The 27625-nt window shown below is 54.8% G+C and overlaps 2 protein-coding genes across 5 annotated transcripts in view; both read left to right on the top strand.

The window, feature by feature from the left end:
- The window catches only part of LOC116941704 (kinesin-like protein KIF13A), a 45659-nt gene extending 30389 nt beyond the window's left edge, over positions 1 to 15270 (top strand). Inside the window, exons 20-38 of one of the 4 annotated variants that reach the window (XM_032953043.2) lie at positions 1237 to 1386; positions 1758 to 1916; positions 2542 to 2727; positions 3409 to 3566; positions 4103 to 4235; positions 4835 to 4981; positions 5617 to 5655; positions 6343 to 6442; positions 7136 to 7262; positions 8173 to 8228; positions 9253 to 9377; positions 10049 to 10225; positions 10805 to 10897; positions 11284 to 11466; positions 11660 to 11737; positions 12115 to 12177; positions 12979 to 13203; positions 13364 to 13441; positions 14049 to 15270. In XM_032953043.2, coding sequence (XP_032808934.2) covers positions 1237 to 1386; positions 1758 to 1916; positions 2542 to 2727; positions 3409 to 3566; positions 4103 to 4235; positions 4835 to 4981; positions 5617 to 5655; positions 6343 to 6442; positions 7136 to 7262; positions 8173 to 8228; positions 9253 to 9377; positions 10049 to 10225; positions 10805 to 10897; positions 11284 to 11466; positions 11660 to 11737; positions 12115 to 12177; positions 12979 to 13203; positions 13364 to 13441; positions 14049 to 15140 — 3369 coding nt within the window. In that variant the 3' untranslated portion in view covers positions 15141 to 15270. Of the gene's footprint in view, positions 1 to 1236; positions 1387 to 1757; positions 1917 to 2541; positions 2728 to 3408; positions 3567 to 4102; positions 4236 to 4834; positions 4982 to 5616; positions 5656 to 6342; positions 6443 to 7135; positions 7263 to 8172; positions 8229 to 9252; positions 9378 to 10048; positions 10226 to 10804; positions 10898 to 11283; positions 11467 to 11659; positions 11738 to 12114; positions 12178 to 12972; positions 13204 to 13363; positions 13442 to 14048 lie in introns of all 4 variants that reach the window. The other 3 variants (XM_032953042.2, XM_032953044.2, XM_032953045.2) reach the window with 3 other exon arrangements.
- A 6809-nt stretch (positions 15271 to 22079) lies between these two features.
- RPLP1 (ribosomal protein lateral stalk subunit P1) lies at positions 22080 to 27620 on the top strand. The gene is made up of 4 exons (XM_032953048.2): positions 22080 to 22295; positions 23654 to 23728; positions 26490 to 26595; positions 27494 to 27620. The coding sequence occupies exons 1-4, from the start codon at positions 22224 to 22226 to the stop codon at positions 27577 to 27579; spliced, it is 339 nt and encodes a 112-aa protein (XP_032808939.1). The 5' UTR covers positions 22080 to 22223; the 3' UTR covers positions 27580 to 27620.
- The last annotated feature ends 5 nt before the right edge of the window (positions 27621 to 27625 follow it).

Below are 27625 nucleotides of genomic sequence, written 5' to 3'. Positions count from 1 at the left end.
GAGGGGAAAACCGGAGGACCCGGAGATAAATCCACACGACCACGGTGAGAGAGACCGCAAATTCCAAATACGCAGCAGGCATCCGAGTTGAGATCGAACCCACGACCTCCTGTATACCAGGCGAGGTAGTTAACATATCACCACCGCGCGGATAATGCCGATCGGTTTGTTGAGAGGCGGCGACGTGGCCCAGCGGTGTTGGCTTTTACTGCTTTATTGCAGAGGGTTCGCGGTGTTTGAATCCGGCCGGCCACCCTGGTTAATACCGCGCTGTGGATTAACTGTAAAGTACGACCACGCGCCCGTCGCTTCGCTCGTGGGTGGGCGTAAAAAAAATCCCTTTGACGCCGCCGTTGTGCGCCAGCATCACGGTTATAAATTTTGCCAAATATGAATGAATTCACCTAAAATTGATCAACATGGACCCCCTCACCTCCTCCACTGCAGACTGTGTCTGTGGAACACAATGGGTTGCTTCGTGATGATTTTCGGTCCTTTTTTATTACACTTATTTGTCATTGTTTAATGTTTATCTTTACTGCGACATGTGCGTATGTCGGAGAAGCAGCGGTGTTTTTGTTGTTGTTGATGAAACCCGATTTAAGAGCTTCTTGACTCACAGGGTAATCGTAAATAAACTACTACTCCCCTTGCGTTATACGAACTGCACAGATAGCAAATGTTTATTTGCTTATTATTAATTATTTGTACAAATGATTCCACCATCGGTTACAGTTTTACCACATGTCTCGCTGGCTGCTGCTATTGTCGCCGTGGCACTGCTCCTGTACAACTCTTGCCGTGGTGAGTGTGTGTTGCAAGTGCCACCCCTAGGTCATTCCTGTGTGTGTATTGGTCACACTGCCCCGTTCTGTGTCACCCTTGCCCCAGTCGTGCCGTGCTGTGCGTCTCTTCGTGTGTGTTTGCGTGGGGAGCGGCGTTGCAGTGGTTAGCGCACCGCACTACGAAACCGACGACCCGGGTTTGATTTCCGCTTACGACCAATAACTGAATACCGGAACCGGTCCTGGGGCCTCACCTAGGTCGACTCGGCCTCAAATGAGTACCTGTTGCGGTGTGTAAACATCACCACTAGGGAGACAAAAGCGGCCGGGGCGTGGTGCTGGCCACCTTAAGTGCCGTACCGGCCTTCATAGGTGCTCGCTAACAGCGCTTGCCCCTTCCAGGCTGCTAAAGCTACACGGGGGATCTTTGTTTTTGGTGTACCGTGTGCAGGAGGGAGCCGGCTGGGGCCGTCAAGCCGACCCGTTCTTCGAGGCCCAGGAGAACCAGAAGCTGATCGGCGTGGCCAACGTGTTCCTCGAGTGCCTGTACCACGACGTGACGCTGCAGTACGCGGCGCCCATCATCAGCCAGCAGGGCGAGGTGAGCGAGCACCGCCTCGTCTCCTGTGCACATGTGGAGAGTGGCAGTGCAAGTGGCTAGCGCACTGCGCTGTGAATCCGGCGGTGGCCCACATCCGTGATATCTCAACCGGTCCTGGACCTTTCCTCGAGCGACTCGGCCTTCAACGCGCACCTGCTGCGGAGTGTAAACATCGGCACTGCGGAGATAAAGGCAGCCGGGGGGCAGTGTGGGCCCACAAACCCCCACGTGCGCCTTGCCGGCCTTCGTCGGCGCTCGCTAACAGCACTTAACCCCACCACAGTCCTTCAAAGGCCAAACACTGGATCGTTGTCTTTGAGTGTGACTGTGCGCATGTGTGCGCGTGCGTGCGTGTGTGTGCGCGTGTACAGGTGGCCGGGCGCCTGCACGTGGAGCTGGAGCGCGTGGGGGGGGCCGTGCCTGACCGGTTTGGGGGCGGCGAGGAGGGGGGCTCGGAGAACTCGAGCGAGAGCGGAGTGTGCGACGAGTGCGAGGGGGACGGGAGCCCCCCACGCCGCCTCATCTGCAGGGTGAGCGGCCCCCCCATCCCACATTTCGGCACTCCCATGAGCAACGGGATCGTAATGTTGTTTATGTAATAGAATCAGCAATCAGAATATTTCTTTATCCTGGAGGAATCCAATGAACTATATAGCTTTTTTTCACACATGTCCAGTAACGCTGTGTGTGTGTAATGCTGTTTGTAACATCTTGTAAACCTTGCATATATTCGTGACATCGTTGTGTGTGTTTGTATGTGTATGTTTACTTGTGTATGCATCACGCGACTGTGTGCGTCCTGTGTGACGTGACTGTGTGTCTGACACGGCTTTGTGATGTGGCACCTGGGTCTATTCCATGACCTTTGACACTTCAAGTCACCTCAAAGTGCCGCAGACTAAGTGGCCTGGCTTGTGCTTGGCAAACTTCGTGGCGAATGGCGATTGTTATTGTTGAGTACCTGCTGCGGTGTGTACCTATCGCCACTAGGGAGACAAAGGCCACCCATCCCCTCATGTGCCGTGTCAGCCTTCATGGTTGCTACTCGCTAACAGCACTTGCCCCAACAGTGTGTTAAGGCTACACGGGGGATCTTTGCTTGTGCTAAACGAGATTGTGCGCTTCCGTCACACGGCTCTTGCATGTGACCATCAGGTGAAGATCCGCGAGGCTACGGGGCTGCCCCCGGCTCTCACCAACTTCGTCTTCTGCCAGTACTGGCTCTGGGACCACCCCGAGGCCACGGTCGTGCCGCCCGCGCTGGGCCCCGACTCGCGCTCCCCCTCCTCCCCCACGGTCCCGTCGGCCCCCTCCTGTTCCGTCAAGTTCGGCCACTGCAAGGTGAGCGATGCGGGGCGGTCACACGGAAGAGCAGGGCCAGGCAACCGGAGCGGAGCTCTTTGATTGTTTGAGTAATCGATCACTCAGCCAATTATAGGGGTCAATCACTCAGCGGAGCAGATAACACCAACGTAATTATGTGGGGGGGGGGGGGGGGGTAAAAAACAAGGTTTCAACACATGTGCCGCTGGACAGGAGGTGATGGGCGGGACTTGCTGACCTCATCGGTATCGCTGGGCGTGGCTTCTTGGAAGGGGGTTTTCCTGCCTGCGGAGGCAAAATGTGGGAGTGGCCACCATTTTTATAGTGACCCTGAGGAGTCAACCACTGTGTGTGTGTCTTGTTTCTGGGGCGGGGGAGCGGCGATGTAGTGGTTAGCACACCACACTACGAACGTGTGGCGACTTTTGTTCAATTGCCGCTCACGGCCAACATCGGTGACGAATATCTGAACCGGTCCTGGGCTTACGGTAGGTCAACTCAACTCTTAAATTAGTACTTGGTGCAGTGTGTAAAAACATCAGCACTGGGGAGACAAAGGTGGGCGGGCGGGCGGGTGTGGTGCTGGCCGCCCTTCCCAACGTTTGCTGTGCCGGCCGTCATAGGTGCTCGCTAACAGCACTCTCCCCAACAGTCTGTTAATGGCTACACAAGGGGATCTTTTGTCGTCGGTGTTGGCAGGAGTTTGTGGTGAATGTGACGGAGGACTTCCTGGAGTTCATGATGGACGGGGCCCTCTCCGTGGAGGTGTGGGGTCACATGCACGGGGGTGCAGCCGGCTCGCGACCGCCCTGGGAGTTCACCACGCTGCAGGCCAAGACGCGCTCACTGCGTGACCGGTACGCACACAACGATGAAGGTCCCCCATATAGCCCCAACATACCGTTGGGGCGAATGCTTTAGCAAGCACCTATAAAGGCTGGCAACGGCGCGCTAGAAGTTGGGTGGCCAGCATCGCGGCCGGCCGTCTTTGGCTCCCCAGTGGCAATGTTTACACACAGCGCCAGTCGACCTCTGAGAGGCCCCAAGTCCGGTTCAGAAATTCGTCACCAAGTTTGGCCACGAGCGGGAATCGAACTTGGGTCGCTGAGTTCTCGGCAGAGTGCGCTAATCACGACACTACCATTCCCCACGTACGGGGACACACACACGCACACGCAACGTTTATGTTTAGAAACATCTTTGTTTCACGTTTTTAATGTGACCGCAACTCCAGAAGCTGTACAGAGCACGTTTAATGGAGAAGCTGTTTGTCACTGGCGGAGGAGCCAAAAGGGAAGCGCTCAAACGTGGGCTTGGATGGTTGCGGGAAATGAGGGCAGCAGAGCAGAACGAGCGACCTGCCGCTGAGCGAAGGTTTGTTTTCATTTTCCAGGTGGGGCGAGGTGACGCGGAAGCTGGAGCTGTGGGTTGAGATTCAGGAGCTGAACGAGGAGGGGGAGTACTCGCCCGTGGAGGTGACGCAGGCCCGCGACGTGCACACGGGCGGCGTGTACCAGCTGAGACAGGTGCGCGCGGACTGCACGCCCCAACCTCGTGCGCACGCACAGACGCCTCTCCATACGAACATCGCGTCCGGTCCGCGCTCTCCTCCAGCACCGGCCAGACCCCGAGCGACGAGAGCAGAAGCCGCCGTACAGCCCCAACGCACCGCCACCGCGCGTCCAAGCTGCTTCTGTTTGGCTGCTTTTAGAGGGGTCTAAACGGGCAATGGCACAGGCTGAAGAAGAGATGGGCTGATGTGGTACGGAAGGATGCGGAGCTGATTGTACTTGCCGATGGCTGGTACCTGCGGCGTTAAGATCCGCCCCTAACGAGGAGGCTCGTGAAGGATCCTCCTGGGCAGTCGGAGCCACGCTCGCAACAACGAGCAGAGCGCCACTGTGGATCAAACGCAGCAAGTTGGCGCAGTAGGGAGCACAGCCGCTGCATCTGCCAGTCATCTCAGTCAGTCGACCAATAACACCGGGGTCTGTCCCTTGACCTACTGCGTAGCTTGACACCTGCGCCGTTTTGACCGTTGCTTCGTAGCGGCGAATGGCCGGCGCCACCGCCGACGGACGCCGCCGTTGCCGACGCCGCGCGTTGTCCGCGTGCGCGCGTGCAGGGCCAGTCACGCCGCGTGCAGGTGAGCGTGCGGGGGGTGCAGCAGTCGGGGACCCTGCCCATCGTCCCCGAGGAGGTCCTCTCCATCGCCGTTGGCGGCATCACCGCCCGTTGCAGTCGCCTCCAGCGACCCCTCGACTCGTACCAGGCGAGTGGCGCCCGCCACCGGCAAGGCGCCGAGGCTCCACCCAGCTGATGCGGGGGTGGAGGGGGGGGGCGTGTACAGACATAATGAACCTCATGGTGGGACCCGGGGGGGTCCCTTAAGCCCCCGGCTCTCGCATAAATTGCGTTGCGACGTCATTTTATGCCTGTTGAAGGTGAACGATACGGCAATCTATTCCTCTCGACGAACTCTACACGATGCGCTTATCAAAGTTTCAAAGTTTAATTTCCGCGCCAGGCCGGTCGCGACGTTTATGTGCGCGGTAGGATGGAGTCGCCAAAAATAAGAAAATTAATTAAGATTTCGATTTCCGTTGATTCGGGACCCTGAGGTCCCGCCTTAAGGTTCATATACGAAAGCGTGCACACACGCACACTCGTGCATTTAACAAAACGTAGACAAACGTACGTGCACACGGGCACACACAACACAAGCGCGTGAACTTGTGCACACACAAGCACAAACAAATGCCTTAGCAGACTATTGGGCAAGTGCTGTTAGCGAGCACCCACACGCACGCACGCACACACCGTCGCGCTCATGGTTTCTCATCGCAGCTCCCTAATGCGGTTGTTCTCTTTCTTTGTCATCGTAACTCGCGTGCTGTACCCTGCCAGAGTGAGGAGGGAGATCCCAAGGAGTTGGATAGTTACCAGGTATCGCGTCGGTCGTCTCCCCCCCACCCCCGCACCCCCGCATGGTGTCCCCGGCGCTCGTGAGCACGCAGAGCCGCGGAGACCCTGAATGAAGCCGAGCCGCTGACACCGCACGCGCCCACTAACAGCGCTCGCTCACGCCCACCTTGCACGTGCATGTGCGTGCCCGTGCGTGCCCGCCCGCCCCGCGCCAGCTTGCGCGGCCGCGGCCTAACAAGCGCCCTGCTCGCCGCGCGCGATCGTGAGTCGTGCCCTTCGCTCACCCTGATTGTTGCTTCGCAGCCCCCCGATTGAAATTAAAGCGCACGCCGGTGGATTTTTATTAACAGGCAACCGCTCACTCGGATCTTTCCGCGCGCACAGCAGAGCGAATGTTTAACGTGCCTGCTGACCCTCTCACCCCGTACCCCCCCCCACTCCCCGGCCCCCTCTCCCCACCACCCTCCCCGCCGTGCGGCACGATGCCGCTGCTCCCGCCTGACCCGTCCGTGTCTGTGCCCCGTGCGCGCCGCCCGGATCCATCACGATTCTACGACCGGGCGGTGCCCGCCGCCGCCGCCGCCACTGCCGCCGCCGCCGCCGCCGTATCACGCTGCTTCGTGGCCGCCGCCGCTGCGGCGAGTCGCTCGTCCCGCCGGTGTCACGTTACTCCCCCTCCCACCTCTCGCCCCTCACCTCATCCTCCAGGAGGAGGATCTAAGCTACCTGAGAGAGCGCTGGACCGAGGCCCTCATGAAGCGCAAAGAGTACATGGGCGCGCAGATGCGGCGCGTCATCAACAAGCCAGGTGGGTGCGCGAGCAGAGCGGAGTGGTTGGGAGGAGTGCCGGGACTCCCCGAGATCAATCTGGCCTGATATGAGTACCTGGTGCGGTGTGTAAACATTAGCACTGGGGGAGACAAAGGCGGCCGGGCATGTTCCTGGCCACACCCACCTCCCTGTGCTCCATACCGGTCTTCATAAGATAGAATTTAAATTATGATTGGGACTCTTTTTTAGGGTGGTCCTGCTTTGGGTTTTATTTTTATTTTATGTTTCCAGCCAATTTGTTACACGGATGATCCCGTTTAGCCAGTTTTCCCAGCTATCTATCTGTAGTGCCGTGAGCAAAGCAGCAACAAAAAGACAATTTGTTTACACATGCGGTGGGAGGAATCCGGAGCACCCGGAGAAAACCCCCACCTCACGCAAGGTGGCAACACTCTATCCCCGTACGGATGAAAACAGATGGCGATTAGTCAGCTTGCTAGACCGCCTTCTCCTGGCGACTCAGGGTATGGCTCCTCCTCGAACCCCCACGGGGAGTTCCACAGCCACCTGTACCTTGATCCACCAACCATCGCTGCTGCTGGCTCCGCAGCGCTTGGTCACAGGCGGCCACGTGCAGCAACGTAGCCACCACCGTCCGACGTAGGTGCTTGTGAACGGCGGTGGGTCTTTGTCTTAACCCCTTGCCGTGGGGGTGCTTGCGGAACGACAGACAAGTGCGCCGGGGACGAGGAGCGGGAGGTGCGGCTCGTCGACCAGTGGGTGAGCCTCACCGAGGAGCGCAACGCGGTGCTTGTGCCGGCTCCGGGCAGCGGCATCCCAGGGGCGCCCGCTGACTGGTAACAACGACCCCTCCCCCCCTCTTTCCCCTTTGCCTTCACTTCCCCTAAAAATGCCATGCTCCCGATCGTTATCCCTACGCCTGTCGGGCAGTGAGTCCACCTCTCTGTCCCTTTCTCCTGCCCCGTGAGCACCGCGGAATATCCGTGACCCCCTCTTATCGCTCGCGCTCTGTGCCGCGCTCTTGTTGAAAAAAACAAAAGCAACGGCAGTGTCGGTGCGCGCGTGTGTGTGTGCGCGTATGTGTGCGCGTGTGTACATGTGCGCGCACGCCTCTGTACGCAGAGCGGTGGTACGGTGGTTAACGCTCCGTGCTACAAACCCGGTGACCCGAATTTGATTCCTGTCCAACACCAGTGGCGAATATCTGAATCGGTCCTGGACCTCACCTCGGTCAACTCGGCCTTGAATTAGTGCCCGGTGTGGTGTGTAAACATCAGCACTGGGGAGGCAAAGGTGGCCGGGCGTCGTCCTGGCTACACAATCACCTCGTGAGCCTTGCCGGCCTGCATAGGTTGCCCCAAAAGTCTGTTAAAGGCTATACGGGGATCCTTGTTGTGTACATGCGTGCGTGTGCGTGCGTGTGCGTTTACACGCAGACTCTCACGCACTCGCACATGCTCTCGCCTGTGCGCGCCTGTGCGTATTGTCGGCGTGTGCATGCACGCAGTAGCATGGTGGTTCCCGCACTGCACTGATAGCCATGGTTAAAATGAGGTGCGGGTGACATCTGAACCCGTCGTGGGCCTGCGCTAACTTGGCACGGCCTTCAGTGGTGCAAGGAGAAAACGCCGCCTTCTCGTGTGTCGCGCCAGCCTTAAAGGGGGCTCGCCAGAACAGCGCACGCCCGCAGTGGTCTCTAAGAAGGGCTACCTGGTGGGGGATCTTGGTCTTCTTTTGTTTGTGCAGGACCCCCCCGCCCGGTATGGAGAAACACATCCCAGTTCTCTTCCTCGATCTCAACGGTGAGCGGTGTGACCCTCTGTGGGATGCAGTGTTGTGGGGGGGGGGGGGGGGGGTACGAGGGGGGGTACGAGGGGGGGGTACGAGCTGGGGCCCTCCACTTCCCTCCAGTGTTACTGCCTTGCCCCAAGGGGGGCGTGGGCGTTCAAGCTTGGCTGTGTGCGTGCACCTGCTGGTGCGTGTTAACTACCTCGCCTGGTATACAGGAGGTCGTGGATCCCGACCCTGATGCCTGCTGTATATTTGCGGTGTCTCTCCCCGTGGTCGCGTGGACTTGTCTCCAGGTCCTCCGGGTTTTCCCCTCTACATTTAGAATCACACGTTTAGAGTATTTCTCTGAAAAATTTCCACGTGATAAGCCACTTTGTTGAGCTATCATTTGTGCCCAGGTCGCTTCTGAAAAAGATCTATACAGCTCAGTGGGCCTTACCTGGTAAAATAAAAATAGTTTAGTCGTAGTTTTTAAATAGTGTGTGGGGAACAGCGGTCAGTGCTGCGCTACGAACTCCGGAGATCCGAGTTCGATTCCCGCTCACGACTATCACCAAAGACGATTATCTGAACTGGTGCTGGGCCTCCCCAAGGTCGACTCAGCCTCAAATCAGTACCTGGTGCGGAGTGTAAACATCGCCACTCGGGAGACGAAGGCGGCCGGGCGTGGTGCTGGCCACCCACTCCCTTGTGTGCCATGCTGCCCTTCATAAGTGCTCGCTAACAGCACTTGCCCCAACAGTCTGTTAAAGGCTATACGGGGGATCTTTGTCTTGTCATAAATGTGAACGTTCTGAGACATGTGCCGTGTGTGTGCCTGTGTGGTGTGTGCGCGCATGTCTTTGCTTGTTTCCGCTCACGCGTGTGTAAGGACTTTGTGTGTGTGTCAATGTGTATGCTCTGATACTTCACGTGGCCTCAAGGTGCACATGGCCTGGCACAAGCGTCGTGGTGACATCACCGCCACTTAGTGGCGAATGGCGGTTGTTGTTGTTGCTCTGATACGCGTGCTGTGCTTGCTTGCGTGCGGTGTAGCGGAGGACCTGAGCTCGCAGGAGCTGCTGACCGGGCGCTATGCGGCCGGGACCAACTCCATTCTGCCCAAAGAGCTCGGCAGCCCCTTCTACTGCCTGCCCATTGTGCGGCACTCCGACAGCCAGGTGAGGCGCTCGTACACGGTGACACACTGGCACACTGGTACACGGGTACACACGGATACACACTGGCGTACAGGTACACACGGGTACACACGGGGACACAAAGACACACTGACACACGGTGACACACTGGCACACTGACACACGGGTACACACGGATACATACGGATACACACTGGCGTACAGGTACACACGGGGACACACTGGCAGATTGGGAAACTACTGTTAGCAAGCACCTAATGAAGACCGGCACGGTACACGAGGGGGTGGGTCACCAGCACCACGCCTGACCGCCTTTGTTTGCTTAGTGGCGATGTTTATACGTCGCACCATATAAACATCGCCACTAAGTCGACCCTAGGGGAGCCCCAGGACCGGTAGAGATGATCATCACTGGTATTGGTGGCCGTGAGCAGGATTCGATCTTGGCTCAACGGGTTTGTAGTGCAGCACGCTAACCGCTGCCAATGTACGCATGTACGTTGAACGTCTTTCGTATGTGGCCAACCGTGCTAGTTGAAAGGTTCGGGGGGCGGACAACAAACTAAAATGCCACAAGGGCAGACACACACACAGACACCCCTACGCATAAACCGACACGCGCACACGTACACACACACGCACCGTCCTCTGGAGGCACCTGTCCCCACGCGCCACCGTGCCGGCTGCCCCAGGTGTGCGCCGTGGCCTCGTGGGACTCGTCGCTGCACGACTCGCCGCACCTCAACAAGATCACCGCGGCAACGGAGCGCATCTACCTCATCGCCAAGGCAACCGTGCAACTGAGCCACCCCGCCGCCATGGAGATGGTGCTGCGCAAGCGCGTGTGCGTGTGCGTCTACAACAAGCAGGCGAGTGCGTGCGTGCGTGCGTCTGTCTGTGTGCCTCTGCAACAGTGGTGGCTGTGCCGGACGTGGTCTGCGATCCAGCACTGTTGGAGGCAGCAGCGAGGGTTCGTGGATCACCACGCAGATGTTGTGCAACTCCTATCCCGTGGGTGTCGAGGAGTTGCCATACCCTGACTTGCCAGGAGAAGGCAGTACAGCAAGTAGACTCATCGCCGTCTATTTCCATCCCTATGGGGATAGAGTGTTGTGCCCTCGCACCCCTGGGTCTGCTCTGGGTGCTCCTCCCACGTGTATAATAAGCTCTCATTCATTGGCTGAAAACATCCTTAAATTAACATCAGTCAACCCATGGCACCTGGGTCTGTCCCGTGACTTCCTGCCAGCGAGCCTTCGACACTTCACGTGGCCTCAGTGCACCTAGCCTGGCACAAGCACTGTAGTGGCAAATGGTGGCTGTTGTCATTAACTGTATTTGTGCATCTATAGACAGTGCGTGTGTGTGTGTAGATTGCATGTGCGTTTGTACAGACAGCGCATGGGTGGAGATGCTGATGTTGCTTTGCGCTGCGCTTGATTCATCAGAGCTTCACGCAGAGCCTCAAGCGGAGGATGTCGTCAAGGAGCAGCCAGCGCAGCACAGGGGTTACTTACGAGATCGTGTCCAACATTCCCACGGTAGTTCCCACGCTCCACACACCGCACCGCCACATGCCGCTCAAGTGTTCACCAGGGCGCGCGTTCACCCCATACCTGCAAACCCCTTATCAGTGCCCTACCTTATTGCAGACCAATTCAGACCTTATTGGTCACCCCGTGCCCTTGTAAATCTCAACGTTCATCCTACAAAGTCCCATCACAAGGGAGAAACACAACTAGACAAAAAAAATGTTGCCCGTATTTAAACGTCCGTATCGCCGTATGGACCTGCAAACTCAATTTCCCCGTGCAAGAATGCGGAGTGAACCGTGTGGGTTGACAGCTGTGCCACCCGTGCCAGCGTTGCCCTGCGCACGTCCGCCCACGCGAGCGTTCGCCCGTGCGCATGTCTCGGCCCGCGCCAGGCGTCGGAGGAGCCCGAGGAGCGGGAGACCCTGGCGCTGATGGCGGCGCGGGGCGGCGAGGGGGCCAGTGCGGGGGAGGAGGGGGACGAGGAGCCGTGGGGGGGAGGGGACGGCTACATGGAGACGTACGCACGCGGGGTGCTGGGCGTGGAGAGCATCCTGGGCCTGGACCGCCTCCGACAGGTGCGGCGGCCGCCCTCCCCCGCGGAAGAGCGCAACCCCTCGCTCCAACCGTGGCACTAACACGAACCGGAACATTAACCCCAACAATAACCATAGCTCTGACTACAGCAGTAACCATAGCGCCGATGAGTGCCAATGGCTCAGTGCTGGAGGGAGCTGGAAGTGACTTGTACTCGGCATGTCGTGTGTGCAGGAGGTGGTCGTCAGGGAGAGTTTGGCCGCCAAGGGCCGACCCAGCCGTAGGAGTAGCAGCAGCAGCAACATGCAGCGGGTGAGTGGGACACACACAGAGACATACACACACAGAGACATACACACGCACACACAGAGAGATACACACGCACACACGGAGAGATACACAACACGCCCACACAGACATACGCACACACAGACATACACAAACACATGCACACACAGAGACATACACACACGCACACACAGAGACATACACAACACGTGCACACACAGGGACATGCTTACACACGATGTCACACGCTCGCCCACACGTGCGCACACACACTTGCGCACACATCCATCTAAATTTGTGATGGTCTTGGATCCAAGTCCCGTGTGCCGTAACGCATCGCGTTGTCTGTGTCCCGCGTGCTCCGACGCTCCCTGCCCGTGTTGGCGGCGCTCGCACTGCAGCTGTCCAGTGGCAGTCGGATGGATCTGAGTGGCGGCTGTGAGGAGGAGGAGGACGACAGCAAGGTATGGGTATCGGTCTGCTGAGTGCAAGCACGGGCGTGCACGCTCACACGCGCGTGTGTGTATCCGTGTGGAAATGGGGAACGAAAGTATATTGGTTGACGCGCTACGCTACGGACCCAGCGACCCGGGTTTGAATCCCACTCGTGGCCATCAACACCAGCGACGATTATCTGAGCCAGTCCTGGGCCTCCCCTAGGTCGACTCCGCCTCAAATTAGTACCTGGTGCAGTGTGTAAACATCGTCACTAGGGAGACAAAGGCGGCCGGGCGTGGTGTTGGCCACCCACCCCCTCGTGTGCCGTGCCGGCCTTAATAGGTGCTGCTCGCTAACAGCACTTACCCCAACAGTCTGTGAAGGCTATACGGGGGATCTTCTTCTTTGTCCGTGTGAATAGGATTGCACTACACGGTAATGCCAGGGGGGGCATCTCCAGTGGCGTAGCGTGGGTGGCATGGGCCCCGGTGCAAGGAATTAAATTAGACCCTCCTGTACAAACCCAACAAAGACTTCAGGGCACCGTACAGTAAAATGTATATATAATTTTTAAAAAATAACTCTATGTTATCTAACATAATTTCCCCACTCTTAGCAGCACGGTGCCCGGAACGGACCTCTCTGGCCCGTGGGCCCCATTGCAGCTGCACCGCCTGCACAGTCAATAGCTACGCCGCTGTGCTTCCCCTCCTGACGGACGCGACGTTACGCGCGTTTACCTGTGCGTCTGTACACGTGAGCGTGTTCACGTGACGTTGTGTGCGTGCGTGCGTGCGTGCGTGCGCGCATTTTCCCGCAAGTTGCAGCTGCACTGGGACAGCTTCCAGGACATTTCGAGGGCCGCGCGGGGTCACGACCCCCCCGCCACGGCCGCCCCGTCCTTCGACTCCGCGCCCCCCACGGAGCCCCCTCCGCCGGCGCCACGCCCCCCGGCGCCGCCGCCGCCGCGGCTGATGAAGGCGTTGATGCCGACGCGGCAGCTCCGCTTGTCCGAGCGACCCCGCGAGGCACGGCCGCTGCTGGGGCCACAGGTGACGGCGAGGAACAACGAGCGTCGCGCGGGGGCCCTCTAGGACCTAGGCAACCGCAGGGCCTTTATCTCCAGGCCCAGCCCCGTGTGCTCTCACCTGGCCCCTACCTCTCCACACCCTAACCCGACCCCAATGTGTGCTAACCCGTGCTGTGTTCCAGGACCCGTGTGTGTGCGCCATTGAACCATGCCTCGGCATAAGCCCTAACGAAAGCCCTCCGCCCGCCTCCGACCAGCAGGTGTAACAACAACTTTACACCTGTGTGTGTGCGTGCATGCTTTGCCTGCATGAACCCATCCACCTGCCTGTCTATCTGGTTGCCTGGTTGTTCTGTCTCCCACATGCCTGCTTGTTGCTTGGTTGCCTGTCTCCCCGCATGCCTACCTGATTATCTGTCCTACCCCTCTGCCTCACCGCTCGCTGGGTTATTGGTCCAATCTGTTGCCTGACTTGGGGATCTCAGGATTCACGATCCCCCTTATCCGTGTCTCGCACGGTGACTGCCGCACGTTAACCGCATCTCAAACTAGCCATGCCGATCACGGGATTTGATGCGGTCTGCCTTTGCTTCCTGCGCCTGTGATTGGCAGATCTGCCCTGGGCGTGGCTCCACTGTGGCCCTGCTCTCGGCTCTCACCGAGCCAGGGCCGCTTTGTACCGAATCCATTTGCCGTCCGATCTCGTGCGCAATTGCGCTCTCGCCTGCTTTGAGCTCGCACCGGTGCTCCCATGCCCATGACTTGGGGTGTTGACACGCGTGTGATTCGCGCAGGGGAAGGGGTCTTTACGTCCGCGTGTGCTTCGGCGCCGGTGGCGTTGTCCTGATTCGCGGTTGGTCTGAGCAGCTTCGGGACTCGTCCGAATCCGAGGAGGAGGAGGAGGAGGAGAACGAGCTGGGTCCTGCTGCGACCATCGCCACGTCGGGGGCCGCGGCGTCGCCTGCGCCGCCACCAAGTACTCCCCCCCCTGGAGGAGGAGGGGGAGGGGAATTCTCTGAGTTCGTCGGCTTCTCGGCCAGCGGCGGCTCAGGAGCGGCCGCCTTCGACGTGGCCGCGCTGGGAGGCCCCGCGGTGGGGCCCCCCGCGGCCGTGACGCGCAGCCCCACCGCCAGCAGCCTCTCCTCCAGCGGCTACTTTTCCCACAGCACGTCCAGCGCCACGCTGTGCGACAGCGCCGCGGGGGCGCCGGAGCTCGCGGGGTCGGAGGTCGCCGACCCCAGAAGAGAGGCGACCGAGGCCTCTCGGGACAAACGCGGCGACGACGACGATGACGGAGGAGGAGGGCATTGTTCTCGCTCCAGCAGGGAGGATTGCCTGCCCGCGGTGCCCGAGGCAGGCACAGAGGGGAGCTGCGCGTGCGACGCGAACGGCCGACCCGCGCCCTGCAGGGCAGCTGGGGAGCAGCAGCAGGAGCGGTGCGACCACCAGCGGCGACAGCAGCGCGACGACGGCGCCCGACGCGGCAGTAAGGACGGCAAAAACAGCGTGGGAGATCGCGACGACACGGACGCCGAGAGCGACGTCGAGGACTGCAGCGACCACGGTGAAGGCGCCGAGAGAACTGAGCCGCGAGGGGAGGGGCCCCCCCGGGAGGGGCCCCCCCGGGAGGGGCCCCCCCGGGAGGGGCCCCCCCTGGGGCAGGGGACCGAGGGGAAAGAGCAGGGGGATGAGGAATGTGCGGCGGCAACGCCACCGCCCTCCCCCGTGGCGAGGCTCCCCTCGCCTCCTCCGGCTCCCCGAGTCCACAAGAGGGCGCCGCCCGCACCGGCGGCGGCCGCGGCGAACCCCAGGAGCCGGCGCGGTGCGGCACGACCCCCCGGCACGCGGGCCCGGGGAGCGGCCGCCCCGCTCCCCGGCAGCGGCGGGGCGAGATCCGCTGGACGAGCGGGGGACGGCGCCGGCGGCGGCGCCGATATCCGGCGGTCGCGGGTCACCTGAGCTCTCGTGCCGGTTGCCCGCCGAGTTTGCGGCGCGAGCGTGTGGAGGAGGAATATTACCAAATCATCAAAAGGGGTTCCCCTGGGTTGAAGGAACCACAACGGTTCAGTGTTACACCGCAATGCTATCAAGAGTGCTCGTACGCAGCACAGGCGGAAGGGGCGGGGGGGGGGTGGGAAATGCGTTTTACTACACCGTTTACCACGCGTTTTACTATATGTGTTTTACTCTGCGTTTTACTACACTAACAAAACTGAAGCTTTTTAATAACGGAGGTCTCGTCGCACTGCCCGCGAGGCCCCAGCCCGCACTGCCCCGCGTCCATGTGCCTTGAGCCGCTGAGTGACGCTCACAAAGCTACCACGTAGGGGTGCCTACCGGGGCTCTCTGGAGACGCCCCTGCCTGGGGGCGCCATACCGTGGCAAGCTGGGTCTGTAGAGAGTAGCTACCGGTAGTTGGCTTTCAGGGACCACAGAGGGTGGTAACTGGGTTGCTGTGGACAGTGGCCACTGCCTGGAGCCCGTAGCGTGGCTCCCCTGGAGCTGTGGAGGGTGGTGACGAGCGGATGTTGGGAGAGAAGCTGCCAGAAGCTATCGATCAGGGACCCACAAGCCCTCGGCCTTTGTCTCGCCCGCGACTTAATTGCTTCTATCGGCCCTCAAATCGATGGCTGTCGCATCGCTGCACCAAACATCTTAGCTGCACTAATCGGCACCATAGAGAGGAGTGATTTTTGACCTGCCAACACCGTGTTCATAATGGTGGCGCGCGCAGTCGCTTCTCGTCACCGCAAGGTCCGCAGTGGCCGAGGGGTACGCTCCGTTACTGTGGCGGCCCTCGGTAAGGAAAGTGTCCCCCCCCACCCCTGGTGTGTAGAGCGAGGAGTAAGCAACACCAGAGACTGCTGTTGCGAAATCTCCGGATCCTTGGGGAACAAACCGACACTCGTGCCTGGTGGGTGAATGATCGCCCGGTGGTGATTTCCCCGACGTTAATGTAAAGTATAAAGTATTTAAAACAAAAAAGAAAGCCAATATATCGAGTGGAAAAGATGCACTGAGCCGAGCGTGCCTTGCCCTTCGTTTTTACACCTCGGAGAAGGCCGGGTTTAGGCGCCGCTGTCACGGTTGAAATGCATTTTCTGGAGAATAATTACGGAGCATTACCATCACTGCTGTTGTTGTGGCGTCGTTTTTTTTATTCAACACTTTCTAACTAAGGGTGTAAGTGTGAAAGCATTAGCTCTGTACATCCGGCTATTTGCCCGTCTGTGTGTTAATCTTATCTCGAGCAGAGGGGAGCCGTGTGATAATCCATCTAAAGTTTATCCTATATAGATTACATTTTAATATAAAATTGCCTTGCTATCAAGGACTTTCCTGATCTGGCCATATTGAAAAAATGGCTTGTCCAAAATTTGGCAATAAAAAAATGCAGCGCTAAAATAGATCCTCGGCCACCGCCTTGCGGCTAACTTCCTCGTGACGCGTGATGTCATCTTGTTGTGTGGCTTGGAAAGTAAAATTAGTGGGAACTGAACGTTTCCGAGGCGTGTGGGATAGCGTTCAGAATAGTTTTTCTTGTTACAACGAAACAGCCCCAGACTTTCACCCCTGGGATGGGGGGTGGGGGGCTTACCGACATCAGCCCCCTCTGCCCTCCCCTCCCCACCAGGACAACAGCTTGAGCTGCGACGGTCTCAGATCGTGGCTTTGGTCTTCATCACACTCTACGCACACGTATCACTCGCCACGAATGCATGCTCGCGCGTAACCATCCATCCATCGTTTTCAATTCACCTGCATTACACACTGAATGGTAACGCTACGTAAGCCTATGATGACCAAATCACCTGGAATGTGATCTTGGAAGCTCAGCAGGTTTTGAGCCTGGTTGGCGCTGTGGTGGGTGACCGCCATGCCTAATGCTCAGTACCATGTTGTGGGCAGCAGACGGCGTGTAGGAAAATCCATTATTGTCGTCTCAAAATTAGCCCCTCCCCCCCCCCCCATGTCTACGCTCCTCTGCACTGACCAGCAGTGGTGAAGAACGGTCAAATAATCCCCACGGCCCACACAGTGCGGGATGGCCTTAATCCAGCAGTGGACTGACAATAAGGATGTGCGTATTCATTTTTTTACCATTAATTCAGGGTCAGGTTGAGCAAAATAAATTGTGCAACAAGAAACGAAAACAAACGCGATGGTAAAAAACGGGACTCAGGAATTGGACTATTACCCCAAATTGTGAAGTTGTATTGAATTGCTGCAGAGGCGGTTGCATTGCCTAACCGGCTAACTTAATGCGAAAACATTTTGCGGGTATGGTGTGTGTTTTAGGGTGAACAAATTCAGTTTAATATTCCTCTTCAGTTTTAACCATTTTAGGTAGATGCAGGAGAGCCACGGTCACATTGCACATCGGTGACATTGCACATTGGTGACATTGCACATCAATGGTCTCAGACATCACTCAAATCACACATCAGTCACATCACATCAAAGACAAAGATCCCCTGTATAGCCTTAACAGTCCGTTGGGCCAAGTGCTGTAAGTGAGCACCTATGTAGGCCGGCACGGCACATGAAGCGGTGGGTGGGTGGCCAGCACCACGCCCGACCGCATGTATCTCCCCAGTGGCGATGTTTACACACCGCACTAAGTACGGTAATCATTTGAGGCTGAGTGGACCTAGGGAAGAACCCAGGACCGGTTCAGAATCGAACTCTGGTTGTCGGGTTCGTAGCGCAGCGTAGCGCTAACCACTGTGCCACCGCTCTCAGCGCCTGGGTCCCCCCTGTGGTAGCCCTTGGACCCCGGAGCTAGTGGGCCGCATGCACTTCATAGCTACGCAACTGCAGTCACATTATTTCGCCTCCCTTATTCTTCTTGTTTACCCAGGAAAGCTTCACTGAGTCTCTTTTTACGAGAGAGCGCCCCTTATCATTTTACAAAACCGGTGACATTTCACTTCAATGGGTCCGATACACACACACACACTGTGATCTCGGGTGGCAGGGGTGGTGCATTGGTAACACTTGTTCTACGAGGGGTTCCGGAGGGTTCCCGGATTTCCCCCCATAGATAAACAAAACCAATTTAATGGCCGAAACATCGCTATTTTGAAAAGTGGCACTGCACATTACTCAATTGCGAGTACGCGTAGCAGTGTCATCCCTCTGTTATTGCGAACGCTTGGCAGAACCCTCCGGAAAAAAGTCTTGAGACTCTGTGATGCTTTCCTGGCTAAACAAGTGTAGTCATTTTGATTTAAAGCTTTCGTGACTGCAGTAATTCATATTCTTAGTTTTTTTCGGTAAAGTCACGTTGAAGGGAAACAACAAAATAATAAAATATATATGTAATATATATAAAATATAATATATATTTTATTATTTTGTTGTTTCCCTTCAACGTGACTTTACCGAAAAAACTAAGATTAAGTGTAGTAATAATAAGAATAATAAAAATACATCCGTGACATAACACATTGCTCTCATCACTGACATCATCACACATTGGTGGTCTTCACGCACTAGTCACATCACACACCAGGCAATTTGGGGTACAGTAAATTTGCCCTGTGCCCACCAGCATCCCGAGTGGCACAGAGGGCCCAACGTGGCGGGACCATAACTCTGGGGCCTTCACGTTTTGAATCCCCGCCCCTCACCGCCAACTCAGGGGGACACGGCTTCCAAGTCTGGTGATTGTCAAGACAATCGAAGGTTATTTTGCACCACTGTGGGGGCGCTGTTGCATGAATACAGGGACCTCAGCCACAAAGACGGGCATGCGGTTGGGTGCATTTGCAGATTTGATTTGCTCATTATTTGGGGTTACTGCATTGCCAGTGGCGCACAAATACTAACAAAAACCTCAAACACATTCGACAATAACATTGTGGCCTTAAAAATAAAAAGTGTATAATATGTGACGTTTTGGGCAATGGCCCTTCTTAATCGTACAGAGGCCAGAGAGGTTCTAAGTCTCAAGTTCTGAGCCATCTGTGCTTGGAAGAAGGGCCATTTCCCAAAACGTCGCCTATTACATTTCTTTTCTTTTTCAGGCCACTGTTATTGACGAGTGTGACGTTTTTGTGTGATTTGATTCACAGTACTCTGTGGTCTTCAGGTATTCATTGACGGATGAAAAAAAATAATTTCTAATTTTCACAAACACCCCACTTCACCACAAGTATTTGTGGTTAATGCAGACTTGATTCCGAGTTAAAGCTTTCTGTTTAGTGTTTGAACATCTTTACACTTGTTTTTATTGCAAAAAGGCTAAATTTTGTAGCTACTCATCCGAGCTATAAATACTCCGATAGTGGCATTGTCTTTGTACTGCTCCGCCTTGTGGCGTTCTCTGGTCTGACACTGGTGACACTAGGCCAGGGGTGGGCAAATGTTTTGACTCGCGGGCCACAATGGGTTCTAAAATTTGACAGAGGGGCCGGGCCAGGAACAGATGGATGGAGTGTTTGCGTGAACTAATATAAATGATGTGTTAAAAATCATTACATGAAAGGATTTGGCCTTTAACAGGTAGCAAATCATTTATTTGCAAGGCAATTTAACAAATTGCACGAACGTGAACAATACAAAAACATGTCGTAACTCCCGGTCAAAGTGCGCCATCTAATGGGGAAATGGGGGCATTACAGGAGAAAGGTAACATTTTATTTAATAATAATATTTGGACAAGTTTGTCGGGCCGGATTAAAAAGCCCAACGGTCCGTATACGTTATACGGCCCGAGGGCCCTACTTTGCCTATGTCTGCACTAGGCCATAGAGAATGCTGTCTCTGGTGTAGGCCAATCAGTTTAAAAAAGCAAAGCATGTTTGTTTGCATGTTCACCACAAGTACGTGTGCTTAATGCAGACATGATTCCTTGCAAAATGTTTCTATTTGGTATTTGAACATCTTAACACCTCCTGTTTTATTGCCAGAAAGGGTAAAACCTACTCTCTTTTTTTTCACGCTCTGCTGTCAGCCAGCCTATGGTGGCTTTTTGTCTTCTTCAGAAACTCGTGGATATCCGTTGCCGACGAACAACAAGGTAGGAGACACCCATACCGCGGATTGTGGAACGCGTTCCAAACTCTGCCATCGTTATTTCTGTTATAGGCCAGCATCGTCGTCATTTCCTTCCCCGTTTCCCCGTGGGTTCTGTTGTTCTTCGATTTCTGGGGGCTCCATTCCCAAGCCCAATTAAAACATCGCTCCTGTTCCCGTCCGTTCTTGCGAGAAACATTTCCATTCGCATGTTTTCAGGATTCCCCGTGTCGATGACTCTGGTCGAAATGGACGGATCTGAGTAGCCAGTCGCACAGCCCAGGCAATTCAGTGAGAGACAAAGGGGCCGTCCATAAATTACGTCACGCACCTGGGGGGGGGGAGGGGTCAGACATTTGTGACGATGTGTGACGAGGGGGGGGGGTTTGAGAAATGTGACGTCACATCAAAATGCGCAACTTTAAATAAATATAGACAACACGTTCTACTTAATTTAATAGACGTTTTAATAAACGTTTTCTCCTACATCAGAGTGCAGCGCCGCATTAAATGCGCACTACAATGACAATAGTTTAAAGCGTTTTGAAGCATGTTTTTTTTGGGGGGCAGAGCTTTGTGACGTCATATTTGAGGGGGGAGGGGTCTGCCTTTGTGACACCGTGTGACGAGGGGAGGGGGTCCAAAATCGTCCAAAATCGAGTGACGTCATTTATGGACGGCCCCAAAGCTGTTCGATCACAATCTGTATTTATAGTGGAGGAATCCGATGAGCTATAAAGCTTGTTTTTCACAGATGTCCTGTAGGGGCAAGTCAGAACGTTACAACAACAAACATTACAAAACACGATCTAAACTAAACCTACAGGACATCAGACAATCGTAGCCCGAATGTTTCCTCTCGACTTAACCCTATATGTAAATTCATCCATAACCCTATTCCCGAACCTTATTCCGAACTCAAACCTTATCCAAAACCATATCCATAACGTAATCCCTTTAACACCACCCCCATCCCTCTCGCCCATATACTGACCCAAAATCCTAGATGTGCAGCCCATTTGTCAATCTCCACTGCTGAATGGCTCTCCTCTTATGCCGTGCAGACTGAAGCTCTCTGCCTCGCCCTATTCATGATTAAACAATTACATTCCCTAACCGGAAACCCATAGCAATCCCTATTACTCGCCCCAAACCCATCAACTAACCCTACCTACTGCTCACCCTATTCCTCAACCCAACCCTATATGTACCTAGCCATAGTCATAATCTGCTATCCATGCCCCAACTCGAATTATCTCGCCATATTCGTCAACGTCCACGGCAATGGGGAGTTTCAGGTTTGTGTGATCCACCAACCCTTGCTCCATCCAGTGATGGGTTACAGGCCACGTACAGCAAACCCACAAGCTCCCCGGGGTTGGTTTTTGCCCCCCGTCACGGTCAATGTTCCAAATACATTCCTCAATCCAGGTAGGGGAAAAAAAGTATTTTAAGCCTTTTTCCTCTGCTGCGGAGGTGATTTAAGTTGTGAAATTGTATAAACTGCAATCACGTGGTTTGTCATCCAATTATTAAGCGAAGGTTGAATTTGTAGGCGTGAATTCGTGTAAATTAATTGCTTGCAGTATGCTAGATATTTGACAAGTATAAGGAAGCATCTTCCACGAAAGTGCGGCTTCGACAGGGTCTACATATTCTTTGGTTCTTTCGGTAAAGCCACGTAGATAGAAAATAAAATAGAAAATAACAAAACAAAAATTTTACACCAACAGCTCCCCATCACAACCCCTCAGGTAAGATGGCGGCCTCTTTCTCACGCGCGCGTGGACGTCTTTGCCCCGCCCACGCGACGCGACTTCGACCAATGAGCGCCGCCGTCGCTCCCCCACCCCCCTCGCGCCTACTAGTCTCGCGACCGGCGACGTCACTTCCTCTCCCGCCGCGAGCGCGACCCGACAAGACGCGAGCAGCGCTCCGCCGCCGTCGCCGCCGCACTATCCGAGCCCAATCGTCCTCGACCGTGCGCCATCCGACCCCCAGCAACACATCCCGCACAGCACCATGGCCTCCGTTTCCGAACTCGCGTGTATTTACAGCGCTCTCATCCTCCACGATGACGAGGTCGCCATCACGGTAAGCGTGGCCGAGCGGCGCCGCCGAGGTGGAGGCCTAAGGCGGCAAACATGGCGCTTAAGGAGGGGAGGGGGTGATCGGATATGGATTTGATTGTGATGAGGGGAAAACAAATACAAGTGATTTGGGAGTGTTTTTTTTTGTGGGTGAAGTGTTTACATGGGGGTAGTGATGGAACAAGTTTGGTGGAAATGGAGGCGGTGATCGCGGTTGGAACTCGTGTTGGCGGGGTCGCTGTGGTCGGTGATGCGGCGTTTGGGTGATGGGCGAGGTAGTGAGGAATCGGCTCTTAGTCGTGGTGGTGTCGATGAGAGGAAGGATGGCGGTGGTAGTACTGTATTGTCTGTGTGGTGGTTCTGGCTAGTGTAGCTGTTAAGGTATCTGGTGTTGGGCGATGTGATGGTGATGTGGGTGGTTGTGGTGATGGTGGTTGTTGGCTTGTCTCGTCCACCGCGCCCACGGAGCCGGTTGCATGCCTTCTAACTCGGCCATTGGGCACATGAGTAACACGTGGAGTCTTATGCCGGTCCTAGGCCTTCGCTAGGTAAACCCTGTCTCAATTGGGTACCCGGCGAAAGTGCACGCGTCAACACCGGGGGAGACAAAGGCGGAGTGGTGGCCACAACGAGTCTTGTGCAAGCCAATGGTTTTAACTCGAGTCGGCCCTCTTGTTGATGCAGCCGAAACCCACGTGGTTATCCGTGGAGGCCGGGTCGTCTAAAAACGCCTCGAGTGGCTCTGTTTAAAACTCTGCCTCCGATCTTAACTCCGTAGAACAAAAGTGGAGAACGCATATCCCCGGGGCCCATGACGTTGTATTCGTGACTTTAACTTATGCCTGTGGTCACATTAAAGCATCTTAGGATATAGAAGATGCGAGCATCTTAGCCGCACTGGTTGGGTACTAGAATGGCCTATGTTTGGTCTGGCAAAAGACCGTTATGTAATTGTGGCGTACTCAAGTCACTTCTGTCACATTGACGGTAAGACATCGCTCAGGCAGGGTGGAAGTTGTGCGGTCCGCCCACCCAAAGTTGCTTGAAAGTGTTGCTCTCCTGCCCCTAGTAAGGAATGTTTCCCCACCTCCCTGGTTGTAGAATATGGAGTTTCTTCTTGACTCCAGAGTAGCCACCCTGTTGTCGGGACAGCCGTCTACTGCTGTAGCCTTGACCCATGACTACGAGCGCGATGGCGTGGGTTAACATCACGTGTACGCACGAGCACACCACATTTACGCAATACGGCAAATTAGGCGTGAACACCACGTGTGAACGATACTGCAGAGCACGCGTGAACACCGCGTTTGTGCTGTTTGAGATAGTGAATGTGAACCCCCTCGTGTGTTCTCACCCCTGTAGGAAGACAAGATCAACGCGCTGATCAAGGCAGCTGGAGTCACAGTGGAGCCCTTCTGGCCCGGACTCTTCGCCAAGGTGAGTGGTGTAGGGGGTGTGGTGTGAGTGGTGCAGGTGGTGTGGTGTGAGTGGTGCAGGTGGTGTGGTGAGTTGTGCAGGGGGTGTGGTGTGAGTGGTGCAGGGGGTGTGGTGTGAGTGGTGTAGGGGGTGTGGTGTGAGTGGTGCAGGTGGTGTGGTGTGAGTGGTGCAGGTGGTGTGGTGAGTTGTGCAGGGGGTGTGGTGTGAGTGGTGTAGGGGGTGTGGTGTGAGTGGTGCAGGTGGTGTGGTGTGAGTTGTGCAGGGGGTGTGGTGTAAGTGGTGCAGGTGGTGTGGTGTGAGTGGTGTAGGGGGTGTGGTGTGAGTGGTGCAGGGGGTGTGGTGTGAGTGGTGCAGGGGGTGTGCTGTGAGTGGTGAAGGGGGTGCGAGTGGTGCGAGTGGTGAACGCGGTGTGGTGTGAGTGGTGCAGGGGGTGTGGTGTGAGTGGTGCAGGGGGTGTGGTGTGAGTGGTGTAGGGGGTGTGGTGTGAGTGGTGTAGGGGGTGTGGTGTGAGTGGTGCAGGGGGTGTGGTGTGAGTGGTGCAGGGGGTGTGGTGTGAGTGGTGCAGGGGGTGTGGTGTGAGTGGTGCAGGGGGTGTGGTGTGAGTGGTGCAGGTGGTGTGGTGTGAGTTGTGCAGGGGGTGTGGTGTGAGTGGTGCAGGTGGTGTGGTGTGAGTTGTGCAGGGGGTGTGGTGTGAGTGGTGCAGGGGGTGTGGTGTGAGTGGTGCAGGTGGTGTGGTGTGAGTGGTGCAGGGGGTGTGGTGTGAGTTGTGCAGGGGGTGTGGTGTGAGTGGTGCAGGGGGTGTGGTGTGAGTGGTGCAGGGGGTGTGGTGTGAGTGGTGCAGGGGGGTGTGAGTGGTGGCAGGGGGTGTGGTGTGAGTGGTGAACGCGGTGTGGTGTAAGTGGTGAACGGGGTGTGGTGTAAGTGGTGAACGGGGTGTGAATGGTGCAGGAGGGGTGAACGGGGGTGTGAGTAGTGCAGGGGGGGTGGGTGAGCTGCGCGAGGGGATCGGTAGTGTAGGGGTTGTGGAGTTCAAACACCACGAAGCAAACGAATTAACAGGTTTGAATTTACAGATTACCATTGATATATAAAGTGTTTGAATGCGTTTCACTTTAATGGAATTGATTGGCATTGCCTACAAATGTAAATTTGTGCGAGTGTAAGATTTACACTAAAACCTCTTTGGGAGCCCATATGGTGATGGGGTATATCCGGTTACTCAACTTGATGTGCAATTAACTCCACTCACTTAAATGTAATCCACTTTCAAATACTTTTGTGGAATTTTACATTCTACAACAGTATTTAATAGCTGTAATGTTAAATGTATTGCACAACAACAATGTTAAACCGTTGCATACATGGATTTTGTAATAATTTTAAATCATTTAAACGATACTGCACGACAGTGCGCAAACATAAATATATACATAAACATGGGCCATCTATATGACACTTTCCAACAATGCATTTGTCCTCGGCAGTTTTTGACGAATGATAACGGTCACCGTGTTTGCACCGGTAATACCACAGGGCTCGGATGGCGCCTCTGCCCAGGACGAGAGCGTCGTGCGCCCTGGCGAGAGTGGCCAAGGATGCCTAAGAGGGGGCCCTCTTTAATTTCTCTGGGCATCTCTTTGATCAATTTGGCCGTTTTTAAACTAAAAATATTTTTTATTTTACCAGGTAAAGCCCACTGAGCTATATAGCCCTTTTTCATAAGCGACCTGGACACCAATGATAGCTCAACAAAGTGGCTTATTTCGAAATTTATTGCAGCCAAATACTCTAAATGCATGTTGATTCTAAAAGTGGAGGGAAAAACAAGAGGACCCAGAGATAAATCCACTCGACTACTTGGGAAAGACATGCACACTCCAAATATACGGGCATCAGGTTTGGTTCGTATTTCCATTTTTACGAAAGTTATAGTGCCACCACCCACCCCTGTTATCGACGGATGGACAGAAATTATACATGGCCACTTTCAGTGTTGTGGTTGGAGTGTGTTAGAAAAACAGAAGGGTTACCGGTAGAACAGCACATGTTCAACGACTGCATCAGTCAACTATGTGGTAGACTTGACCACGCTGGTCAGCAAGGGTTTGTAACCTGAGGATTATAATAATAACCTGAGGATTGTTGACCCCTATTTCTCAAGCGATTATCAAGAACGATATTAAACTGAAAGTAACAACCAAAATCATAACCACTCATAACTGCACTCAGCTCCTGTGTGTGCACTCAACCACCCACATATAACTGAATCGCTCACGGGGCACCTCGCCGAGATGTTAACTATCTCACCTGGTATGCAGGAGGTTGTGAGTTCCATCTCGACCCTGACGCCTATATATTTGGAGTTTCCGTGTTCTCATATTTCTCTCTCCTGCATGTATTTCTCTCTGGGTCTTTCGTTTTTACACTCCACATTTAGAAACATGTTTAGAGTATTTGGCTGCAATAAGTTTCCACATAAGCCACTTCACTGAGCTATCGTTTGTGGCCAGGTCGCTTTGGAAAAAGAGCTAATATCTCAGTGGGCCTTACTTGATAACATAAAAATAGTATAGTTAAAAATTTTTAGTTTTATCAGCCTTTGGGTCCAGAGCTGGGGCAGTACTGCACATAAGGTGTCTAATATTCATGGTGTGCGGTTTAGTGACGCATGATGGTGTTTGTGGTGTAAGTATTGATGGTGCGTGTGTGGTGTGTTGGTGGTACATGTTATTCATGGTGTTGATGACGTGTGCTTGTACAGGCACTGGGCACCATTGACCTGGGCAGCCTCATCTGCAACGTGGGGGCCGGAGGCGCAGCGCCAGCAGCGTCCGCGGGAGGAGCTCCCGCCGGCGGCCCAGCACCAGGTAACCACGCGTGCGTGGATAGTGGTGGTGGATTGGTTGGCACACTGCAACCAATACTTTTTTAATCTCACTAGCACAGACCTAGCTGATATAAATCCTTGACTGCATCACAGTGCCAGAAAACTAGTTCATCTCGAGATAACATCTGTGGCACATTATTCCTCCCAAGGCCTCCTTGACATTTGTAAATTTTACATAACCAATTGTCAATGCCACTTGTGGAAAGACTTCCATTCGTGGGAGCTCTGGAGAGTATTTTGGCCTCTTTTCACGCGTCAGACACTTGGAATAGGTGGGAGTACACCCCCACCACACGTCATGTGCCCACTATGGTGTGCCCAATTATCTCTAGAATACAATGTCCAGTGAGCTAACCATTGGACACCATGGCAGGCTCCCACCTTAAATTAACTCAGCCTTAAATATCTGGTGTAGAGCATATCAGACATGAGCGGACACAGCTATGCGCGATGCTGGCAGCTTGAGTGCCTTGCCAGCCTTAGTCATGCACGCCGAGTTGTGTTTAGGGCTGGGCTCTCCCCATTAATCGAAGTCATTGCCAATGATCGGTTCAATTATTCGACTAATATGAATACACAAATAGAAGTTGCCTTAATGAGGCAGGAGCTCGTATAATCAACTTTAAAAAGTAGTCGATTATATTAGTCCATTAACGTACTGATCGTCTCCCTCCTATGATTTATATGTACAAGTGTGCACGTTTCCTACGTCGGTTCTCCTGCTGTGTTGTGTTTCACCTGATGACGGTTGCTTGTGTTGCGGTCGAAACGTCGTGGTCTATAAATTTTCTATCTACGTGACTTTACCGAAAGAACCAAAGCGTAAGTGTGCACGTGTTCATTAATGTTTGTGTGTGTGCACGTGTGTCCACAAACAGCTGCAGAAAAGAAAGAGGAGGAGAAAAAGAAGGAAGAGTCTGACGAAGAAGAAGATGACGACATGGGCTTCGGACTGTTTGACTAGGCCTCTGACTCCGTTGGCAATAAAATCGTTGCGATAACAAAGCTGT

The sequence above is a fragment of the Petromyzon marinus genome, chromosome 12, assembly GCF_048934315.1.
Source record: "Petromyzon marinus isolate PM22_M1 ecotype Great Lakes invasive population chromosome 12, UKy_Petmar_22M1.pri1.0, whole genome shotgun sequence".
In the NCBI taxonomy this organism is placed as follows: Eukaryota; Metazoa; Chordata; class Hyperoartia; order Petromyzontiformes; family Petromyzontidae; genus Petromyzon; species Petromyzon marinus.
The sequence above is the reverse complement of the archived record's forward strand: the minus strand, read 5'-3'. Positions and strand labels throughout refer to the sequence as shown.